This window comes from Rhineura floridana, chromosome 3, assembly GCF_030035675.1.
Source record: "Rhineura floridana isolate rRhiFlo1 chromosome 3, rRhiFlo1.hap2, whole genome shotgun sequence".
Lineage (NCBI taxonomy): Eukaryota > Metazoa > Chordata > Lepidosauria > Squamata > Rhineuridae > Rhineura > Rhineura floridana.
Genome location: NC_084482.1, coordinates 219,573,800 through 219,594,156, shown reverse-complemented (window position 1 = coordinate 219,594,156; position 20,357 = coordinate 219,573,800). Strand labels below are relative to the sequence as shown.

General features: G+C 43.0%; 1 protein-coding gene across 1 annotated transcript; it reads left to right on the top strand.

Annotated features, from left to right (window-relative positions):
• Positions 1 to 3,723: 3,723 nt before the first annotated feature.
• Positions 3,724 to 19,413, top strand: LOC133381663 (vomeronasal type-2 receptor 26-like). Its single transcript, XM_061621023.1, has 3 exons — positions 3,724 to 4,470; positions 12,738 to 12,864; positions 14,582 to 19,413. The coding sequence occupies exons 1-3, from the start codon at positions 3,724 to 3,726 to the stop codon at positions 15,478 to 15,480; spliced, it is 1,773 nt and encodes a 590-aa protein (XP_061477007.1). The 3' UTR covers positions 15,481 to 19,413.
• Positions 19,414 to 20,357: the final 944 nt, after the last annotated feature.

Below are 20,357 nucleotides of genomic sequence, written 5' to 3'. Positions count from 1 at the left end.
GAACCAAAACACAGCCAACCTTTGAACTTATGCAAATGTTGCAATGCAGTTCTTCAACCAAACAATGTTTACAAAAATGCATATACAGTATTGGGGGGAAATGCACCAAATGAATATACTGGTGAAAATTACACAAAAGCTTTTTTTAGGATAAATTGCTTGCAAAGCTAAAATGTGTAATTAGTCCAAAATGAACAGAAAAATGTATTTATTAGGAGAAATTCACACTAAAATGCTGAATGGGGTTGGACTTGATGGCCTTATAGGCCCCTTCCAACTCTACTATTCTATGATTCTATGTTTCTATGAATAATTTTCATGAGGATTTTTTTTAAAAAAATAGCAAATTGCTTCAGAAATGTGGAGAACCAAATTTAAGATCAGAAAAATGAGAAACACAGAACTGAAATTGACAGATTATTCCATCTCTACTTAGAAGACATATTGAGACGAAATGACCTTAATTTCTCACTGTGCTGTGAGGTGGCATAATTTCCTCCCCCCAAATCTTTAAATATAGGGCCAAAACAGCCTCAGGGGTCAAATGGGGAGGTCTGGCTGGCCCAATATGACCCATAGGCAGGTCTCTCCATCACATCCTGGTGCTTGTGAATGTATTTTTTCACCAAGGTTAGGTATGTTTGGTCTCTCTCCTTCCTTTATCTATTTCAGCATTTGGAGCCACATCTGGGAGATTTTGCAAACATATTTTCCCCAGCCCTGCACCTGTACATCTAAAGAATTGAGGATGTTACAGAGTCAATGTTTCTTCCTCTTATTATCAAAATCACAGTGATTTTTCTCTTCTTCTAATTAAAGCTCCAGAGATTTGCCCAAAGATTGTCTTTGAGTCCACTAAAGTAAACATCAGAATCAAGAACAGCGATAGGTGACATGTTGCAGCTGAAAGGACTGGAGCATAAATGTCACCTGTGCCCTCGAGAGCTTGTCTGAGGTTTAGGGCAGGTGAGGAGGACCATGAAACTGTGAGGCTTCCATCCCCTTCAGATGTGAAGTCTTGGCTGGGCTCCATCAGCATTAGAGACGCTTAGCATGAAGAGTTTGGCATCATCCAATAATTCTTCTAATAAGGTGAGGGGAACAGTCATGCGGGAGGAGGCTATTCCAGGCAGACACAGGATGATGCTGTGGCTGCTGCTGCTTTTGCTGCTGCTGCAACTGCCTTATGCAGACTGTGGGATGCTGAAGGCAAAATGCCCCTTGACTTTGGAGAGGGAATTGATAAGCCTGTTCAGCTACTACAAGCAAGGAGACTACCTCATTAGTGGGGTCATCTCTCCCACCCAAGGTGTATTTCTCTCACATATCTTCAACAAGCCTCCCTCTGCCAACTTCTTGTGGTAAGTCATTTGTTGGAATAGAGCAACTGCTTCTCCGCTCACTATTGATTTTGTGAGCTCCAGTGATCCCCAATGACCAAGCTTTATCCTGCTCCAAATTAACGTGTTTTACCTTGGAGGGAAGGAGATTTTGAAGATGGATCAGTGCTTAGGCACCATCGACTGCATAGCCTGCCTACCAGTAAAGGATAGTAGCATAGGATACCTGAAAGACTGTCTTATCCCTTGTATACCCAGTCAAACACTGTGCTCTGCAGGTGAGGGCCTCCTGCAGATACCATCTTATCAGGACGTCCATTCTGCATAATATAGGAAAGAGACCTTTAGTGTGGTGGCACCTACCCTGTGGAATTCCCTCCCCTTGAATATTAGTTCTGTTATCTTTTTGGCACCTATTGAAGACTTTCCTCTTTCAACAAGCCTTTTAAGTTGAGACCTATCCCAGTCTGCATCTGTGTTAGAATTGCTTGTTAATATGTTTTTAATAATATTTTTAACCCTTTAAAAAGATTTTTAAAGCTTTTAAAAAATATTTTTGTTTTGTTTTAATGTATTTTAAGTTCTGTTTTTATGATGTTTTAAAGTGTTTTTAGGGCTTCTGTTTGCCGCCCTGGGCTCGTGCTGGGAGGAAGGGCAGGATATAAATCAAACAATAAATAAATAAATAAATAAAGATAGGGCAATGGCATCACTTTATTGTACAGAACAAACATGTATTTATTTATAATAACAGCAACTTCTCCCCCCTCCCGGCCCTGCAGCCTGTGCTGGTGTTGCACCGAGTACCCAGGTGTGCAAAGCTGGGTCAGATCAACTCCTCTCAGCTGACCCATCCAGGTCTCAGTAATGCACACCAAATCAGCACCTTCCTCCATGATCAAATAATGGATGAGACCAGTCTGGCTTTAAACAACAGTTCTGGTTCTGAGTTCCTTGATCAATGAGGGCATGGTTTAAAAAAGGAAAAGAACATAAGAACATAAGAAGAGCCTGCTGGATCAGGCCAGTGCTGGATCTAGTCCAGCATCCTGTTCTCACAGTGGCCAACCACAACCCCAACATACTTTATACTTTAAGATGATGATGATGGAATACTTATATTTTTGCAGGATGTCAAAGATAAAGTACTGGCAGCTCTCCTCCTTCTTGTTTGCCATTCAAGATATCAACCAGAATCCCAGGCTCTTACCCAACATCACCCTGGGCTACAGAATCCATGAGAACTTTTTTTATGGAAGGTTGACTTACGATGCTTTGTTAGACCTGCTGTCTCCTGGGCAAGCAAATGTTCCAAACTACAAGTGTGGTAGATGTAATGATTTACTGGCTGTTCTTGAAGGGGCTGACTCTCAAAACTCCATCCAGATGTCAAGCTTGTTGGGAATCTACAAAATCCCACAGGTAGGTATGGAGAGGAGAGGCACATTTTCTGGCTGAGCCCAATTCCAGAGAACTCAAAAGTGGGTGGGGGAGAGGATGCCCAAATTGAGACTAGGGACATACAATAGGCCTGAGGCTTCATGCAAGCATATGAGGGCAATACACTAGGAAGTCCCCATAGGGATTCTTCCTTCCAGAGGATCTTCCTGGGGGGGTCTCCTTTTTATTATTAATATGATTGCTCAGAATGCTACAAGGCAAAGAACTGCCCCACCAAAGGGCCTTGCAATAGTTCAGGGCTGGGGAACCTTTGGCCCTCCAGAAGTTGCCAAACTACAACTCCCATCACCCCTAGCAAATATGGGCAATGCAACATCTGAGGGGCCAAAGGTTCCCACATCTGTCAATTTCTGCTTCTCTACTTTTCTCATTTTTTCCAATCCTAAATTCAGTGCTCTACTCTGCAGCAATTTCTGGTTGGATTTTATAAAAAAAAAAATCCTCACGTTCATTCATCAGCATTTCAGTGCAAATTTCCCCTAATAAACACTAACACACACATTTTGTGCAAGCAGTTTTCCTTTGTGTAATGCATTGTTGCATGTTGTTTTCACGAATGGATGCATTTTTATGCACACTTCCCCCTAATAAACGCCTTTCTTTTTTTCTTTCTTTTTTCGTGGAGAACTGGACCACAAAATTCAGAGAAGTGCAGCTTTTGAAGGCCGCTTGGTTTTAAAAGGGTGAATTTGGCTGTTTTTCATTAAAATGTGAACAGAAGTCAGCGTCTCCTCCGTCCCAAATGGGACCTCCCTCCTACATCACACCTTCCAGTCTTTATTCATCCTACTGGGGTAACAAATGTTTGAGCCATGCTCCTAAAGAGATCACCACAAATCACAAACGTTTTCCTTGCCAGGTCAGTTATGCTTTTGTCTCTCATGTTCTGAGCGATAAGACCCAGTTCCCTTTCTTCTACCGGATGGTCCCCAATGAAGAAGCCCAGTACCCAGGGATTGTCAAGCTGCTCCTGCACTTCAGATGGACATTTGTTGGTCTCCTTGCTCCAGACACTGACAACGGAGAGAGGTTCGTGAAGACCTTGACGCCTCTGCTCCTCAGGAGTGGTGTTTGTGTTGCCTTCTCACATAGCATCCCAGTACTGGATTCAGAAGACATGACAATCAATCATTTTCCATATGACAAGTGGCAACAAGTCCATGTATTTGTTTACTACGCAGAGCCTATTTATATTGCAGTAGGAATATTCCTTATACAAACAATATGCGACAAGGTTTTAAAGCCCATTGAAGGGACAGTTTGGGTCACAACAGCTCTGTGGGACCTTTCCTTGGATTTAATGTACAGTGGCATAACTTTCCGACACGTCCATGGGATTTTTTCCTTCTTTATTGAGACAAATAAAATGCTGAACTATGATGATTTTGTACCCTTTTTTTTTGCTATCAAAGAGTTTGCAGAGAAAGCTTTTACTTGTTTATATTCAAAGCATGCATTGTCTGTGAAAGGCTGGACAAGATGCAGAGAGAGAGTGGACCTGGAGATGCTGCCCCAAGGAGATCTAGAATGGATCCACTCTCTACTAGACAGTTACATGATTTACTGCACTGTCCAAGCTGTGGCCCGTGCTTTAGATGCTGCATATTCATCTAGATCTAAGAGGAGGGTGATTGACAGGCTGGAATTTCAAAGGCTAAAGCCATGGCAGGTATTTCCTTTCCCATAACAGTAATCTCTCCTGAACATGACAGTGGATCGTACAATTCCAGAAACATTGTCTTGGAATTGGAATCTGAGAAAATGTGGAATGTAGCATTTGCTTGCAGTGGCTGATTTGGAGTAAGCCCTTTGGGCAGTGGAGATGGCCTTGTGCAGGATCTCTCTAAGCCTTTGTGTCAAAAGTCTGACTTTGGGACCTAGCTAGCTACACTGGGGAATCTTTCTCCCTCCTCCAGGCTTAATGGAGCTTACATTTGAGTAGACATGGTTAGGATTGCACTGCACATGACCTGTAACTGGCAATATGCTGCCCTTTAAAAATGCCCAATTTTTCCTAAGCAAAGTGACTGCCCTAGCTTTCTACCTGAGAGAAAAGCCAGGCCAAGCCTTGGAGGACACAGTCACTCTGGTAGCATCTCCATCACTGGTCTTCCCCCACCCCAGCCAGCAGTGGCCCACTAGGAGTAAGCCTTCCAAAGGGCTCTAGAAAGTGGTGTCCCCCAAGGATCAGTATTGGGACCTGTGTTTTTAACATGTTTATAAATGGTCTAGAGTTAGGAGTGAGCTGTGAAGTGGCCAGGTTTGCTGATGATACAATATTGTTCAGGGTTGTTAAAACAAAAACGGTCCAAAAGGACCTCTCCAAACTGAGTGAACAGGCAGTAAAATGGCAAATGCAGTCAATGTAAACAAGTGTAAAGTTATGCATATTGGGGCAAAAATATCTTGATTTCACATATATGTTCATGGAGTCAGAACTGGCGGTGGCTGGCCAGGAAAGAGACCTTGGGATTGTAGGAGATGTCTCGATGGAGATGTTGACCCAGTGTGCAGCAGCTATGAAAAAGGCTAATTCCATGCTAGGGAGCATTAGAAAAGGTATTGAAAATAAACCTGCTGATAACATAATGTCATTGTATAAATCTATGGTGCAGCTGCATTTGGAATACTCTGTACAGTTCTGGTCACCTGACCTCAAAAAGGATATTGTGGAACTAGAAAAGGCTCAGAAAAGGGCAACCAGAATGATCAAGGGAATAATAATAATAATAATAATAATAATAATAATAATAATAATGGGCATTATTGGATATTCAGTTTGGCTTCCCCTATTCTAAATACTGGTCTTTTCTCTGTCATTTTAGCTCCAATCTTTTATGGGAAACTCCCAGTTTTACAATTCTTCCGTGGATGGAGTGTATTTGGATGAGAATGGGGAGCTGGCAGCAGACTTGGACATTGTGAACTGGGTGCTGTTTCCCAATTACTCGGTCCATAGAGTGAAGTTTGGGAGTTTATACAGACATGGATCCCCAGATCTAAAGTTCACCATCTATCAAGATGCCATTTTCTGGCCCAAATGGCCCAGCCAGGTGGGAGAAATCAGGTCTTTCATTTCATTGTTATTTCCCAGTCTGCTCTATGTCAAATGTCTATCAACTCCAATATTCAGCAGTTCTTTCAGACTTCAGACAGAGGTCTTTCGTCAGCTCTGCTACTCACCTATGTATGAAAGGCATTTCTATAGTGGAGGGTTCCTGCAAAAGTATGTATTCATTAGAATTCCATGATATTTTACAAGGACAAATGTGGTGTGCCATAACAGAAAAGGCCCAGGATATTGATTATAAGAACTTGATTCATTATAGGTGTCAATAAAGTCCTGTATTACCATATAACATGCTATGTTTCAGGCGGAGCTTGGAAATAACTCGTTATTTTTAATGAGTTACTTGTAATTCACTCCTTTTTTGCGTAACGAGAGGGTAACTTTATTACAATTTGCTAGTAATAGAATGACTAGCAATTTCCCTACTTTTTAGCAGGAAAGGTAACGCTTCCCGCGTTACCTTTGACGTTACCGAGGGGGGAGCAGGGGAAGTCTGGGCGGCTTGGCTCGGCAGAGGCGTGCGAGAAAGCGGTGGCAGGCGCAGAAGCGAGGCGCACGCGGAGCAAAAGCCATCCCAGCTGGTTTGCAGCAGCAGCAGGAGGAGGAGACAGCTGGTGAGTCTCCAGCCAGACGCCAGCCTCGCCCCGCTGTGCTTCCCGGCCGGGGACGTGGGCTGTGCCAGGTGAGGCGGCCAGGGGCTCCGCATCCAGGTGTGTGTCACCCTCGCTGAGCTCCTTGGGGCTGCCAAGTTTGAGCCTCCGCCGGGAAGAGTGCTTCCTCTTTCTCCTGCCTCTTCTTGCAAGGCGGGGCGGCGGGGAATGAAGTTTCTCCGGCGCGTCCCTTCCGAGCAGGGCTCCTTCAAAGCCATCTCGGCTCCTGCGATGGGCCACTTAACAAAGGGAATCGCCCAGGTGGTGGAGGTGGTGCTCCTCCTTCCCTGGGCTGAGTTGAGGACTGGGGCAGACCCTCATTGCCTTGAGGAATGAAGGAGCTGGGGCTGGAGCACCTGGCTTCTTCCATTTACCCACCATCTCCTTGAGGTATTTAACAGCCCAAAAGGGCTTTCAGGAAAGTAACTTGGAGGCTTAACAGTGCCGTTCTCAACAGTATGTCCCACTGGGTTGAATGGCGCTTACTCCCTGGTAAGTGTGTGTAGGATTGCATGCTCTGTGCAAGTGCGTGCATAATGGAAATTTAATTTTTGGAGAGTTGCTGCTGAAATCTTCAATTCCCATTAAACCCTCCCCCCTAAAAAAAAACTTTTGTTTTGCAGTGGAATTGCAATATATTTAGTACTTTGGATGCTGGAAGAATGAGTTAAATTTCCCTACTGTACTAGGGAACAGAATGAAACAAAAGTTGATCTGTTGTGTCCAAAACTCTAAAATATTAGGTGAGCAGCTTTGTGTGCAATATTTTCCAGGCTAGCCCCACTTTTTGAGAATCTTGGCCAGACAGCATACAAGAACTCTTATTTTCTAATTACCTGTGCACTCTGGGGTATTTCTGGGTGTGTGTGTGTTGCATGTTCAAGATCACTTAACGTGGTTTGATTACAGCTTAAAATGCCATAACCTCTTTGTTGCATGCTCAGGGGTGTAGTTCTCCGGGGTCTTGAGGGGTCTTAGACCCTTTGCTTTTTTGGGAGCATGGTCCCAGCAGGGTCCCTATGTCTCCAGCATCCTGTGAGCCAATCAACATGAAATGGGAATGTCTTAGCCACTGAGAAGAACCTTCTAACATGCTTCCTTGACCTTTGCTGCTGATTGGAACCAATCAGAGTGAAAGGAGGTGAGTGAGCTACTGAGAGGACTCTCTTCAGTGGCTAACACTCACCCCTGTCATGCTGATTGGCTCCCAGGGATGTTCGTTGTTGTGGGAGAAGGCATTAGCAAGGATCACATTCTCAACCCAGCAGCAAAAGAAAAATTGGGGGAGGGCGTGTGGCTGCGACTATCATCAAGGGACCCTGCACTTCTGAATTTGCCACTACCTTACTGGATTTGCATGCCCAGGTCTAGCGATGACTTGCATGGATGAATGAGGCATCACAGAGCAGACTGATTTGATTTGGATTCCTGCATTGGGCAGGGGGTTGGACTGGATGGCCTTATAGGTCCCTTCCAACTCTACTTTTCTATGATTCTATGATCCTCTGACTGGTGCACAAAAGACATGTGCCTCAAGCTGGGCTTCTGCGCAGCGTCTGTTCCTTCCCTCGTGCTCTGTGTTAGGAGGCACGAGGGAGGAAGTCGAGAGCCAGACCAGCAAGTATAAAGGAGTAGAAGGCAGCAGTAGCAGAATGGAGGTGACGATGCGTGTGTGTTACCCTTTCCAGCCCATTTATGCTGCCATCTCCCACTCATCCTGCAGCCCCCCGCCCCCGCTTGCACAGTTCTTTCTGGTCCTGTGCACTTACCAAGCTGCTGCTTGCACAAAGTATGGCATCTGCACAGTTTTAAAAAAGGCATTCTCCGCCTCTGACCACTGGTGATCAGCTCCAGCCATCCACCAGCTGATACTTTTCAAAGCTGCAGTCCCTAATCTGGTAGCACCCTCAGCTCCCCCTCAAGTGCCTGCCAAGGCCTGCATATACCTTTAAAAAATGAGCTTTTGGGGGAGGATTGGCTATAATCTCCGTTTTGTTTTGGAGTGCATGTAGTTGCTTTGCCTGTTACTGATTTTCTTCTGGGAAAGTGGCATTGTATGGTGTCTAATGCAGTTTCTCTAAATGTGCCTCTGGGTAGGGTTGCCATATTCCAGTTCCACAAATCCGGGCAGGCTAATTTGCTAATTATGTAAATTATTTGCATATTAGGCAAATTATTTGCATATTATGCATATTATTTGCATATTAATATTTGGATTGTCCAGTTGTTTTGTTTTTGTGCCTAGGAATTACCACCAAAAACTGGGGAAAGATGTGAGAAATCTTTTTTTTAAAAGCAACATTTTCAGCCTTAAATGCCTAGACTCTAGTTTCCAACACTATGGAGTATTTATTGATTGATTAAGAGGATTTATATCCTGCCCTTCTGCTGTTAAAAATAGAGCTCAGCACAGCTTACAAATATAATAAAAACAATAAAAATACACAATCAATATAAAAACATAATAAAAACACAAAATAGCAACAAACATAAAGTAAGTCAGGGCAGCAGTATGGTTTACCATATACGATATATTTCAAAGATGTGGTGGGTGGAGAAAAAAAAAGCCAAAATGTTAGGAAAATGAGTCTTTCACACCACACGCTCAGTTCTAAATACTGTTGCAGCAAGTTTTACAAGTTCCTCCAGTATTCCACTGGTGCAGGCACTCAGACATTCAAAGTACTGTATGTTTCTTAGGTTTTATAAAAGCAGAGCTTTGCTTACCTCAAAATTTCTTCTCCCTTTGATCAACTACATCTACACAGGTTCCACCTCCATACTCAAAATGAAATTGGGCCTGGAAGTATGCAACAACCCCACACATACCTTGCTAATTTGATTACCAGTGCCAGGATGTCTGTCTTTCCAACTACGCTCCTACTCCCTGCCCCCCCCTCCACCCCAAGCATCATGAAAGACCCAGTCCTGGCCTCAGAAAGAAAATAAATATCGGGTCCTCATCAAAGTACTGATAAGCATCTTGTTTTAATTAAAATAATAATTATAAATTCTTGCTCTTATTACTAAAATTACTAAAATATTTAAAGTACATAAAAACAGCCAGGGGAAGATATTGGGGAAATATAAAATAAATACAAATAAAGGGGGGGGAGGTGAACAGACTTTAAATGTGTAATAAAATCATCATCAACAACAACAGCAATAACAAAAAGCAAACCAGGAATATCACTGGTTGATTTTAAAAGTATTTGGCTGACACTTAATGTTAAACAAATAGCCACTGCCAGGAGTGAGCCAGCCCAATGTCCACCTAGGCTAGGGCAGACTCACCCTCCTCCTCTGTGTAATTCAGCAGCCTCTGCCTGCTGCCCTCATGCAATGGTCGTGCTTTTTTCCAGGCCTGGAGAAAAAATGAGGCTGCTTTGCCGCCAAAGGGAAGGAGCCGTGTGTGCACACACACCTCTCAGCTACTACCCTGCCGGCACGTCTGCCTATCAGTCCCTATGCAAAGGCATTGCAGCAGTTAGGTTTTCTAATCTAGACATTGCCTCAGGTCAGTCAAAGTGAAACAGAACCCTGGCTTCACTGATTGGCTGCAATCCTGAACGGGTGGGGTTAAAGCTACGAAGTGCTATAATATGGTACAGTACTGTTTAAAGAAAGATTTAACAGTCGGGGGGGCGGCTGACGTTTTTATGTATATCTCGAGAACCGGACCACCTAGAAACTTAATTTTTTTAAAAATTAAAGCTGGGAATCTGGGCCACGTAAGGGGCTAGCCGGGCGCTGGGTGGCATGCATAGAATCCGGGCAAAACCCGGCTATCCGGGCAATATGGCAACCCTACCTCTGGGCCCATAAGGGTTGGAGACTCTTGCTATGAAGCTTTTTGATGTGGAATAAAGTGACAATCAGTTATTGTGGATATTTCATGTATCTCTTTTTTAAAATCTCCAGCAATTCATCCTGTCAGCTATCAGTTCCTTGCACCAGAAACGTATGCAGTGAACTCATTCAATCCCCAGATAAGCTGTGGTCTACTCCATATAGTAACCCCCCTTGAGTGGAGGACTTTCCCCTTTGAAACCCACAATAATTTTCACCAGTCAAAACTCACACATTTGCTCTATATGCATACATACTGTACACAGCTCCTTACATCAGAGCCAGAGCGCCTCCAGCACCCACAGTATGCTTGGGCCATTCCAAAATCGCACATGCAGGAGACTCCCCTCTATGAAATGGCATTAAATCATGTCTGGCTCAGTGGTTTTCTTAGGTGCAAGACATTGTGAAGTTTCCATATCTATGGTACTAGCGGCCAAAATATGGAGAAAATGAGGAATATGCTTTGGGCCATCCCAAATTATATACATCCACACACCTTCAGGAGAATGCCTTCCCCTCCCCCCAAGTTGTTTAGTAATGTCTATTCCTAAAACTCCAATTTCCTTTGGAGAATAACCTTTTGAGATGGAATACAATCTTTCCTAGCCCAATGCTTATTTTGGTGCAGGATTTTGTCAAGCCTCTTAAATTTTAGTTGATTTTTTTAACCTCTATTGCCTCCATGCTATTTAGTGTGGACCTCCAAGAGCATCTGTCATGAACCACCCTGTTCAGATCTTGTAAGTTCAGGTCTGTGGCTTCCTTTATGGAATCAATCCATCTCTTGTTTGGCCTTCCTCTTTTTCTACTCAGAAGGGTAGCATTATTGTCTTTTCTAGTGAATCAGGTCTTCTCATTATGTGTCCAAAGTATGATAACCTCAGTTTCATCATTTTAGCTTCTACTGTTCTGGTTTAATTTGTTCTAACACCCAATTATTTGTCTTTTTCGCAGTCCATGGTATCCGCAAAGCTCTCCTCCAACACCACATTTCAAAGGAGTTGATTTTTCTCTTATCCATTTTTTTCACTGTCCAACTTTCACATCCATACATAAAGATCGAGAATACCATGGTCTGAATGATCCTGCCTTTAGTGTTCAGTGATACCATTTGAGGACCTTTTCTAGTTCTCTCACAGCTGCCCTCCCCAGTCCTAGCCTTCTTCGGATTTCTTGGCTATTGTCTCCATTTTGGTTAATGATTGTGCCGAGGTATTGATAATCCTTGACAAGTTCAATGTCCTCATGGTCAACTTTAAAGTTACATAAATCTTCTGTTGTCATTATTTTAGTCTTCTTGACATTCAGCTGTAGTCCTGCTTTTATGCTTTCCTCTTTAACTTTCATTATCATCATAGTCTGTGGGTGGGTAGGAGGCGACAAGGGAGGAGGTGGGCGGTGAGACAGAGTGGAATAGAGAAAACAATTGTTTTAAAAAATGGAGTGGAGGGGAAAAGGAGCCGGAGAGCAAAAACACGGATAAAGGAGGAGAAGGGGGCAGCAGCAGAATGGAGATAAAGAACTGTGGAGGTGAAAGATGACAACGTACTTGAGTGAGTGAGAGAGAGAGAGAGTGAGAGAGAGTGAGAGTGAGTGAGTGAGAGTGAGACAGAGACAGAGTATACTGTGTTTGCACTTGGCACACAACGTGGCCTCCACCACCCTCTCTGGCTACTGTGCTGCATTTGCAGTATTTTAACTTTTTTGCATCTCAGGGGAAAATGTTTGCTTGAGTGAATGTCCCTTAGCTGATGGTAGGGCAGGGTCTGGGAGGTGGTTAAGTGAGAGAGATTACGCTTGCTGGCTCAGTGGGGGTGGGGGTGGCGGCACTTGGTTTGACGTGCAAAGATTTGAGTGGTGGCCTCTGCCTCCCTCCCCACCTCCCTCACCAGTGGAGAGACCACCATTGCTATCATGGATAAAAATAATTATTCTACTACGTCTGTATGTGTGTGTTTATTTTTAATGTTGTTTTAGGCTACTTAGATGTGCAGCAGCCAAGGCCAGCACCTTGTAGGCGTTTTTTTTTTTTTAAAGTAACTGAAATGTAACTGTACTGATTACTTTTGAGAAAAAGTAAAGTAATCAATTACTTTTACAGCGGTTGTAATTGTAACTGTAATTACTACTTTTTGGGGCCATGTAACTGTAACTGTAATTTATTACTTTTTAAAAGTAATCTTCCAAGCTCTGGTTTCAGACATCACCTGGACTTCAAGCTAACATGCAGTTGTTTCAGTTTCACAGACTTAAGCTTAGTTGCAAGCTTCAAGTTGAACCCATGGCTAGAGGTCCCATTCCATACCCTGTGCCTCATTTCCATAGACCAACTAGTTCTAACACATTTCTTATCTTTATACTTAGACTTTGCCTTCTTCCAGATGTGTGGAAAGCTGCCAGCCTGGATTCGTTACGGTGCTTCAGGAAGGAAAGCCACTTTGCTGCTATGACTGCATTCTCTGCGCAGAAGGGACCATCTCCACTCAGGAAGGTGGGTGACTCCAGCAGAAAGGAACATTTTTAGGGCAGAGGGCAAAGGTTCACTCAGATATCCGGAGCTTTTTAAGAAGGAAATTTAGCATTGCCAGTGATGTGTGAATATGATTAACATGTAAAATGCACCCCACTTCAACAACCTGTGCATTTTCCGTGTGCACGCGTGCGTTCTTGCTTAGTCACATTCCATGACATTTTGAAGCCTACATAGAGTGGGAGAAAGTCCTCTAAACTGAAAAATTGAAACCACTAATGCAAAAAAGTGTTAATCAAGCTTCAAGAGGCATCATGACCTCCATCAATGTGATTATATTTTCAGGAACAAATGTTTCATATAACTTAGTCCCAATAAGCAATGGCAGCAGGTAACATTTTGACATTACAGGGCTGGAATTTTTGATCTTGCTGTTTCCATCATAAAAGGACTGGTACAGCAGTTATTTAGGAAACGGCACCATTCGATGTGCGGAGTGCTGCTGACTTCTTTTTTTAAAAAAAAATCAATGTTTCTCTGGGCATCTAAGGACAGGGGAAGAACTTTCTTGTAAGAAGGCCCAAGTATGATTTTTAGACAACAATGGCCCTATATGTCTCATTTCAAAATTAAGCCATACCAAGCATATTGATTAGACCGACACATCTATTGCCAAAAAACTAAGCAAAAACACTTAAAAAAAAAAAAAGGGACGAACAATTGCTTCTAGTTGCTTGACGTTGTACAACAGAGGACAATTTCCATTGTGCTGCCCATCATGTGGAATACTCTCCCTGTTCAGATCATCAAACAGTTCTTTGGTGTTTTAAGAAGCACAACTGTCAGGATTAGTTTTTGCACTTTAAAAAGCAAAGAGCAGCTGAGGCCTCATTTTTAAGCAACCCCTTGCAAATCTTTAAAAAAAAATTTTTTTTGGTCAAATGAAACGGGACCTTAAATGTAATCTGTAATGGTATGTGTGAGATTTATGGTTTGAAGCTTTATTTTAATTACAGGTAAACCTTTGCCCAGGTGAACGCAAGGGTTTATGTAGAAAAACTGGTATAAAGAAAATATCTGTGCCTAAATAAAATATGTTCCAGTTAGCAATGCTGCTGCCACTAAGACAGCTGCTGCTTGCTTGCGTGCTTGGGAGTTTTCCTACTGAGATGTGGAATAGCCCTGCTGCTGGTGAAGGGAAAAGGCACTACTTTTTTTCATAAATACGCTTGAGCCCCAATTTTAGTAAAGCATGATGATGTTAGTAAAACACGGTGAATAATATATTAATCCAGCCCTTCATACTATCTGTCAATTGAAATGTTTAATGCTAGTGTTCGTATTGCTGAAGACTTAGGATATGTCTGCACTGCAGGCATACACCATTCAAATTTTGTACGTCTCCCAGAGTGACTGGTTAGCCAGCCAGATGGGCGACTAAGAAATCCAATAAATAAATAAATAAATAAATAAATCATGTGATCATGAACTATGGGGTGTTTTCACCAATAACTGAAGACATTCCTATTCCCCAGGTTTTCCCTAAACTGTAATATTAGTAATACCAATTCTTGATCACCTTGGTCATATGTGATGATTTTACTAATTGTATTGATTTATATTGGATATAGTTAGTTTTTTAATATATATATATGTGTCAGCCATTTTGGTATTTCTTTATGTAAGTAAAAACTCATACAGATGGATGTACGTTAGATATTACTCTTGTTCTTTCCAGATGCAAAGCATTGCACCAAATGTCCAGAAGATCAGCATCCCAACAAGGACAGAGATCAATGTATCCCCAAGATTACCACCTTCTTGCACTATGAAGACTCTTTGGGGATCCTCCTGGTTTCCTTGGCTCTCTTCTTCTCCTTAACCACAGGCATTGTTTTAAGAATCTTCATTAAATACATGGAAACTCCAATAGTCAAAGCCAACAACCGAGACCTCTCCTTCACCCTCCTCATCTCCCTCCTGCTCTCCTTTTTGTCCTCCTTCCTGCTCATCGGCCGGCCAAGGGAAGCAACGTGCCTTCTCCGACAAACGGCCTTCAGCATCATCTTCTCCGTTGCTGTCTCTTCTGTGTTGGCAAAAACCATCACTGTGGTGCTGGCCTTCCTGGCCACAAAGCCAGGGAACAGGGTGAGGAGATGGCTGGGGAAGAATCTGGCTAACTCTATTGTCATTTCCTGCTCCAGTGTCCAGGTTGTCATCTGCACCATCTGGTTGGGGATCTCTCCCCCATTTCCAGATTCTGATATGCACTCCCAACCTGAAGAGATCATCCTGCAATGCAATGAAGGGTCCGTTGCCATGTTTTATGCTGCCCTTGGCTTCATGGGCTTCCTGGCTGCCATCTGCTTTACGGTGGCTTTCCTTGCCAGGAAGCTGCCTGGGCCCTTCAATGAAGCCAAGCTGATCACCTTCAGCATGCTGGTCTTCTGCAGTGTTTGGGTCTCCTTTGTGCCTACCTACCTGAGCACGAAGGGGAAATACATGGTAGCTGTGCAGGTCTTCTCTATCTTGACTTCCAGTGCTGGGCTTCTGGGCTGCATTTTCATCCCAAAATGCCACATTATTATATTCAGGCCTGATCTGAATACAAAGGAGCACCTGACAACAAAAAAGTAAATATGACATTTGATAAAAATATTCATTTTTTACAATTATTGTGTAGCACAGCAGTAATGATACCCACATACTTGTCTTAGGAATGTAGCTCCTTTGATATGAAAATGACTGCATAATCTCTGCAATAGCCACATCCCCTTGGCCTTAATGTTTTTACATGTATTACTCTATTACAGCTTGATTCCCATTAGATACTCGATCAACCACGCTGGTCTTTATGGTGCTAATGCTTTCCTTTCCACAAAATTATGCCCAAAGTGGATCACAACATAACAAATGAAGAATAAATAGCAGAATAATAAAAAAGATACTAAAAATTATTAGGTATAATCATTTTATTAATAAATTCAAAAAAACCAATACATTTAAGACTGTATAAAGCAATCAAAAATAAGCTAATTAATTTTAATAAAGAATAATTCCAACACAAAACTAGAACATTAGCACACACAACATTGCCATGTTTGGACTTGTATCCAATAGTTTGGATAAGAGACCCGGCCTTCCAACATCCAGGGACCCCACCCCATCTGTAACCAACTGTAGTTCAGACATTCACACCATGCCTTTCACCCAGATGGGCCTTGTAGCGTCCATTATTGTAAGCTCTCACCCCACACAATGGGCAGTTTCCTTCCCTTCCACACTCTCCCACCAAGCAACATAGCATGATACAGGCTGGGACCATAAACAAGATCCAAAATTGTAGCATCCTTGTGGAGACCCCTGAAGGGTATGCCCTCAAAGGGAAAATGTGCCCTTTAGTGTTTCCCCTTCAGCATGCTGGTGCAGTTTGCCTTTTGAAGTCGTTTCATTTCAGGAATGATCTCCCACCACGCCAAACATCACCTCTGTTGTCCAGCTGGGGCTCATTATAAACAGCCTCACATTCATTTCAAGAACGTCATTTTTCTATTTACTTTTGTTGGTCCCACCTCCTCCTCTGCTTCATACATAGGGGCTGTTCTTTGGTGCTGCAGAAATTACTTTGACCTGCAATAAGCCTGTTAAAACAAAGTCCTCGAAATGTGCCTTGCTATTCTCACTCTCAGAATCATAGAATCTTAGAGCTGGAAGGGGCCTATAAGGCCATTGAGCCCAACCCCCTGCTCAATGCAGGAATCCAGCTTAAAGCATCCCCAGCAGATGGTTGTCCAGCTGCCTCTTGAAGGCGTCCAGTGTTGAAGAGTCCAGCACCTCCCTAGGTAATTGGTTCCATTATCATACTGCTCTAACAGTTGGGAAGTTTGTCCTGATGTTCAGCTGAAATCTGGCTTCCTGCAAATTAAGCCCATTATTCCGTGTCCTGCACTCTGGGACGATTGAGAAGAGATCCCGGCCCTCCTCTGTGTGACAACCTTTCATGTACTTGAAGAGTGCTATCATATCTCCCCTCAGTCTTCTCAAGGCTAAACATGCCCAGTTCTTTCAGTCTCTCCTCATAGGGCTTTGTTTCCAGTCCCCTGATCATCTTTGTTGCCCTTCTCTGAACCTGTTCCTTCTTGAAGTGCAGAGACCAGAACTGGATGCAGTATTCAAGATTGCATCCATGCCAGAATAGTTCAGTTCCTCACCTGCCCGCGTGGTATGATTTGTTGATTGGATATGTTTGAATTCTGATTCAAAATATGTTATAGTTATAGTTTTAGGGAGGATGTTCCATTTGGCCGGTGATTGATGGGCCCTTAATCCATGAACAAGTTTCCTGATTGGTTAATTGGATCTGGCCTGTTGCTGGGGAGTCTGCCCTAAGTATGGGGCTCAAACCTTAGCTTTCGTTCCTCTCCTGGGTCGCATCATGCCTACTTGATGTTGCCTGCTGAGGTTCCATTTTGCATCAGCTATCCTGACTGTTCCTCTCTCTGAGGAGAGGGGAGCTGTGCAACTGTCTACCAGTGTGTAAGTATAGGCTAGGCTAGACAGCTTTCTTGTTTTTCTGTTGTGACTGAACTCATACAATCATAGAATAGTAGAGTTGGAAGGGGCCTATAAGGCCATCAAGTCCAACCCCCTGCTCAATGCAGGAATCCAAATCAAAGCATTCCCGACAGATGGCTGTCCAGCTGCCTCTTGAATGCCTCCAGTGCTGAAGAGCCCACTACCTCTCTAGGTCATTGGTTCCATTGTCGTATGGCTCTAACAGGAAGTTTTTCCTGATGTCCAGTCAAAATCTGCCTTCCTGCAACTTGAGCCTATTATTTTGTATCCTGCACTCTGGAAAGATTGAGAAGAGATCCTGGCCCTCCTCTGTGTGGCAGCCTTTCGTGTACTTGAAGAGTGCTATGATATCTCCCCTCAGTCTTCTCTTCTCCAGGCTAAACATGCCCAGTTCTTTCAGTCTCTCCTCAAAGGGCTTTGTTTCCAGTCCCCTGATCATCCCCATTGCCCTCCTCTGAACTTGTTCCAGTTTGTCTGCATCCTTTTTGAAGTGCAGTGCCCAGTACCAAATAGAGGGGAATTAATACTTCACATGATTTGGAAACTATACTACTGTTTGATTTTATTATATCCTTCAAGTCGATTATGACTTATGGCGACCCTATGAATCTTTTTTTGGATATATTCATCGGGTTTTCACGGTAAGAGGTATTCAGAGGTGGTTTACCATTGCCTTCCTCTAAGCCTATGGCACCCGGTATTCCCAGGTGGTCTCCCCACCAACTACTAACCAGGCCTGACCCTGCTTAGCTTCCGAGATCAGGTGAGATTGAACGTGTTCAGGGAATGCAGCCTAATATAGGATTTGCCTTTTTTGCAGCCACATCTCACTGTTGGCTCATAGTCAATTTCTGATCAGCAACAATCCCAAGATCCTTCTCACATGTGGTATTGCTGAGCCAAGTATCCCCCATCTTACAAAGGGCTTCAGTTTCTTTGCCATCTTTCAAATACCCCCTCCCAATCTGTTAGACAAGTAAGAGCCACTTGCTCTACATTTGTATTTCTGATGTGCAATGAGGAGCCTCATCACTGCTTCACCTGCTTTGAATCACTTTCCTCTGAAACACTTTGGAGCTCAGCAACTGAGTTCCTTTTAAAAGGTGGTATAACACATATTTATCTCAGATGAGAATGACTAGATGGGCTTTGCTAAAAATAAAATAATGTTTAAAATGACTTGGGGGTGGTTTAGAAGATGCTGTAAGGCCTCAAGGTTAGGATGTTATTTCTTTTGTGTAGCTCAACATGTTTTAGTTATGCTAACACTGATCCAGGGCTAAAAGCCACAAGTTCAACAACCAATTCTCAATAATGTGTGCATATGGGGAAGCATTGTTTGTGAATCAGTAGCAATTATCCTTTAGAAAACAAAAAAACCTAAGGCAGATGATCATTCTAGTTATGGAAGGGCATGCTCCACGTTGCAAAGAACAATACTGTCAAGAATAGCTAAAGTTGATCTACGGGTGACCAAAGGAAAATGGTTCAACCAGAAAGAATTATGGGGGATATTTTGCATAGGTTCCTGGAATGCTCTGTGCTGAGAAAAATTAGGGTGTCTTATACCAGTCAGCTGTTATTCTAAAGGGAGGCAGCTGAACCTTATCCATCTGCCTGGTACCAAGGTCAGGAGGCCTGAGTTGTCATAAATTAGTAGTCCTGCCCTTGCTATGAACTTATTCCGCCATCAAGAGGTGTCAGGATTGGCTAATTGGCCCTCTTGCTGTTGGCAGGCAGAACCCCATAAAAAGAAAGGTTCAGTTAGCTGTTCCTGTCCTTTTCCATCTTGATTCACCTATGGGATGTTTTCTGGTATACAGAACCAAAAGATACCAGGTTCTTATACTTTCTAAAGTGAGTATTAGCTTAGGTTAGTAAGTTTTCTTATGTTTTGTCTATGTGAACCTCTCACTGTGTTTTATAAGTGTTGACTCTGCCTAGCCCTGATAAGGGTGTTTGGGCTTAAAAGGATTTGTATGCTGCTCTTTTTATATGCACTTTTATATATTTAATAAATTATCTCATATTACTTGGTGTGTGCTACTTTGGACTTTGGCTCTGAATCCAGTTCCTTGACTACCACGCTACTGACTACTGAGTATTATTTTAGGTTTGGCTAAAGGATCCAGGGCAAGGAGTGCAATAACAGCTCTTGCTCTTAAGGGGTGGTGGCAGTCTACCTACCTTACAGGGTTGTTGTTGACTATAACTCAGCCTTGGTAAGGAGAGGCACGGGTAGTGTCTGCCTGGGAACAATTGCCCATGGGGGGTTGGGGGTGGAACCCAGAAGCAAAGATGGGGGGGGTCTTTGACAAATAGCACATAAAAGGATCAAAAGCTTTATTGAAGGATAAAGAGCATTTGCTGTTATCTGTGTGATTTAGTTAGATTGTGGGGGATACCTTCAAATGGAGCACTCAGTCTCTAAATTAGGCGGGAGGTAAGTTGAACACACACACACACACTTTTGTGTGAATTAGATAGAAGAGAGAGTTGAGATGACTTCATTTGAGTGCTCTTGATGCGCCTGCATCTCTTCTGAGATTTTGGTCCTCTTGATTAGATTTGAAATACGTGAAAACACTTTAGGCTGCATATGCTAGAACAGGTTACTGGAGTTTTCTGACATTTTCGTGATATATGGTTTATTTACATATATCCAGGCTGAGTTTAATCCTACAGCTCCCTGACAATTTCCTCAAAATTTCCTCCAAAATGTAAACTTGCAGCTTTCTTTCAAAAACCCTGATGACAGCATCTCTCTCTGTGTGGGGTAAGTCCTCATTCTCCTTTCACAAGAGCCCTTTCATGAAGACAGCATTCCTTAGCAAAAGGAGCACAGCTGGACCACTCTGCCGGAGCCATCAAACCGATATTTCTGTAGTTCCTTTCCCCCCATCTTAATCATTCTATATTTCTAATTTTAAGGATTATCA

Bases quoted from the DNA above. Each gene is read 5' to 3' on its own strand.
- LOC133381663 (XM_061621023.1), top strand. From the start codon at position 3,724: ATGGTCCCCAATGAAGAAGCCCAGTACCCAGGGATTGTCAAGCTGCTC. The intron at 4,471-12,737 runs GTATTTCCTTTC...CTTTATACTTAG, and splicing joins AAAGGCTAAAGCCATGGCAG to ACTTTGCCTTCTTCCAGATG. The intron at 12,865-14,581 runs GTGGGTGACTCC...TGTTCTTTCCAG, and splicing joins GACCATCTCCACTCAGGAAG to ATGCAAAGCATTGCACCAAA.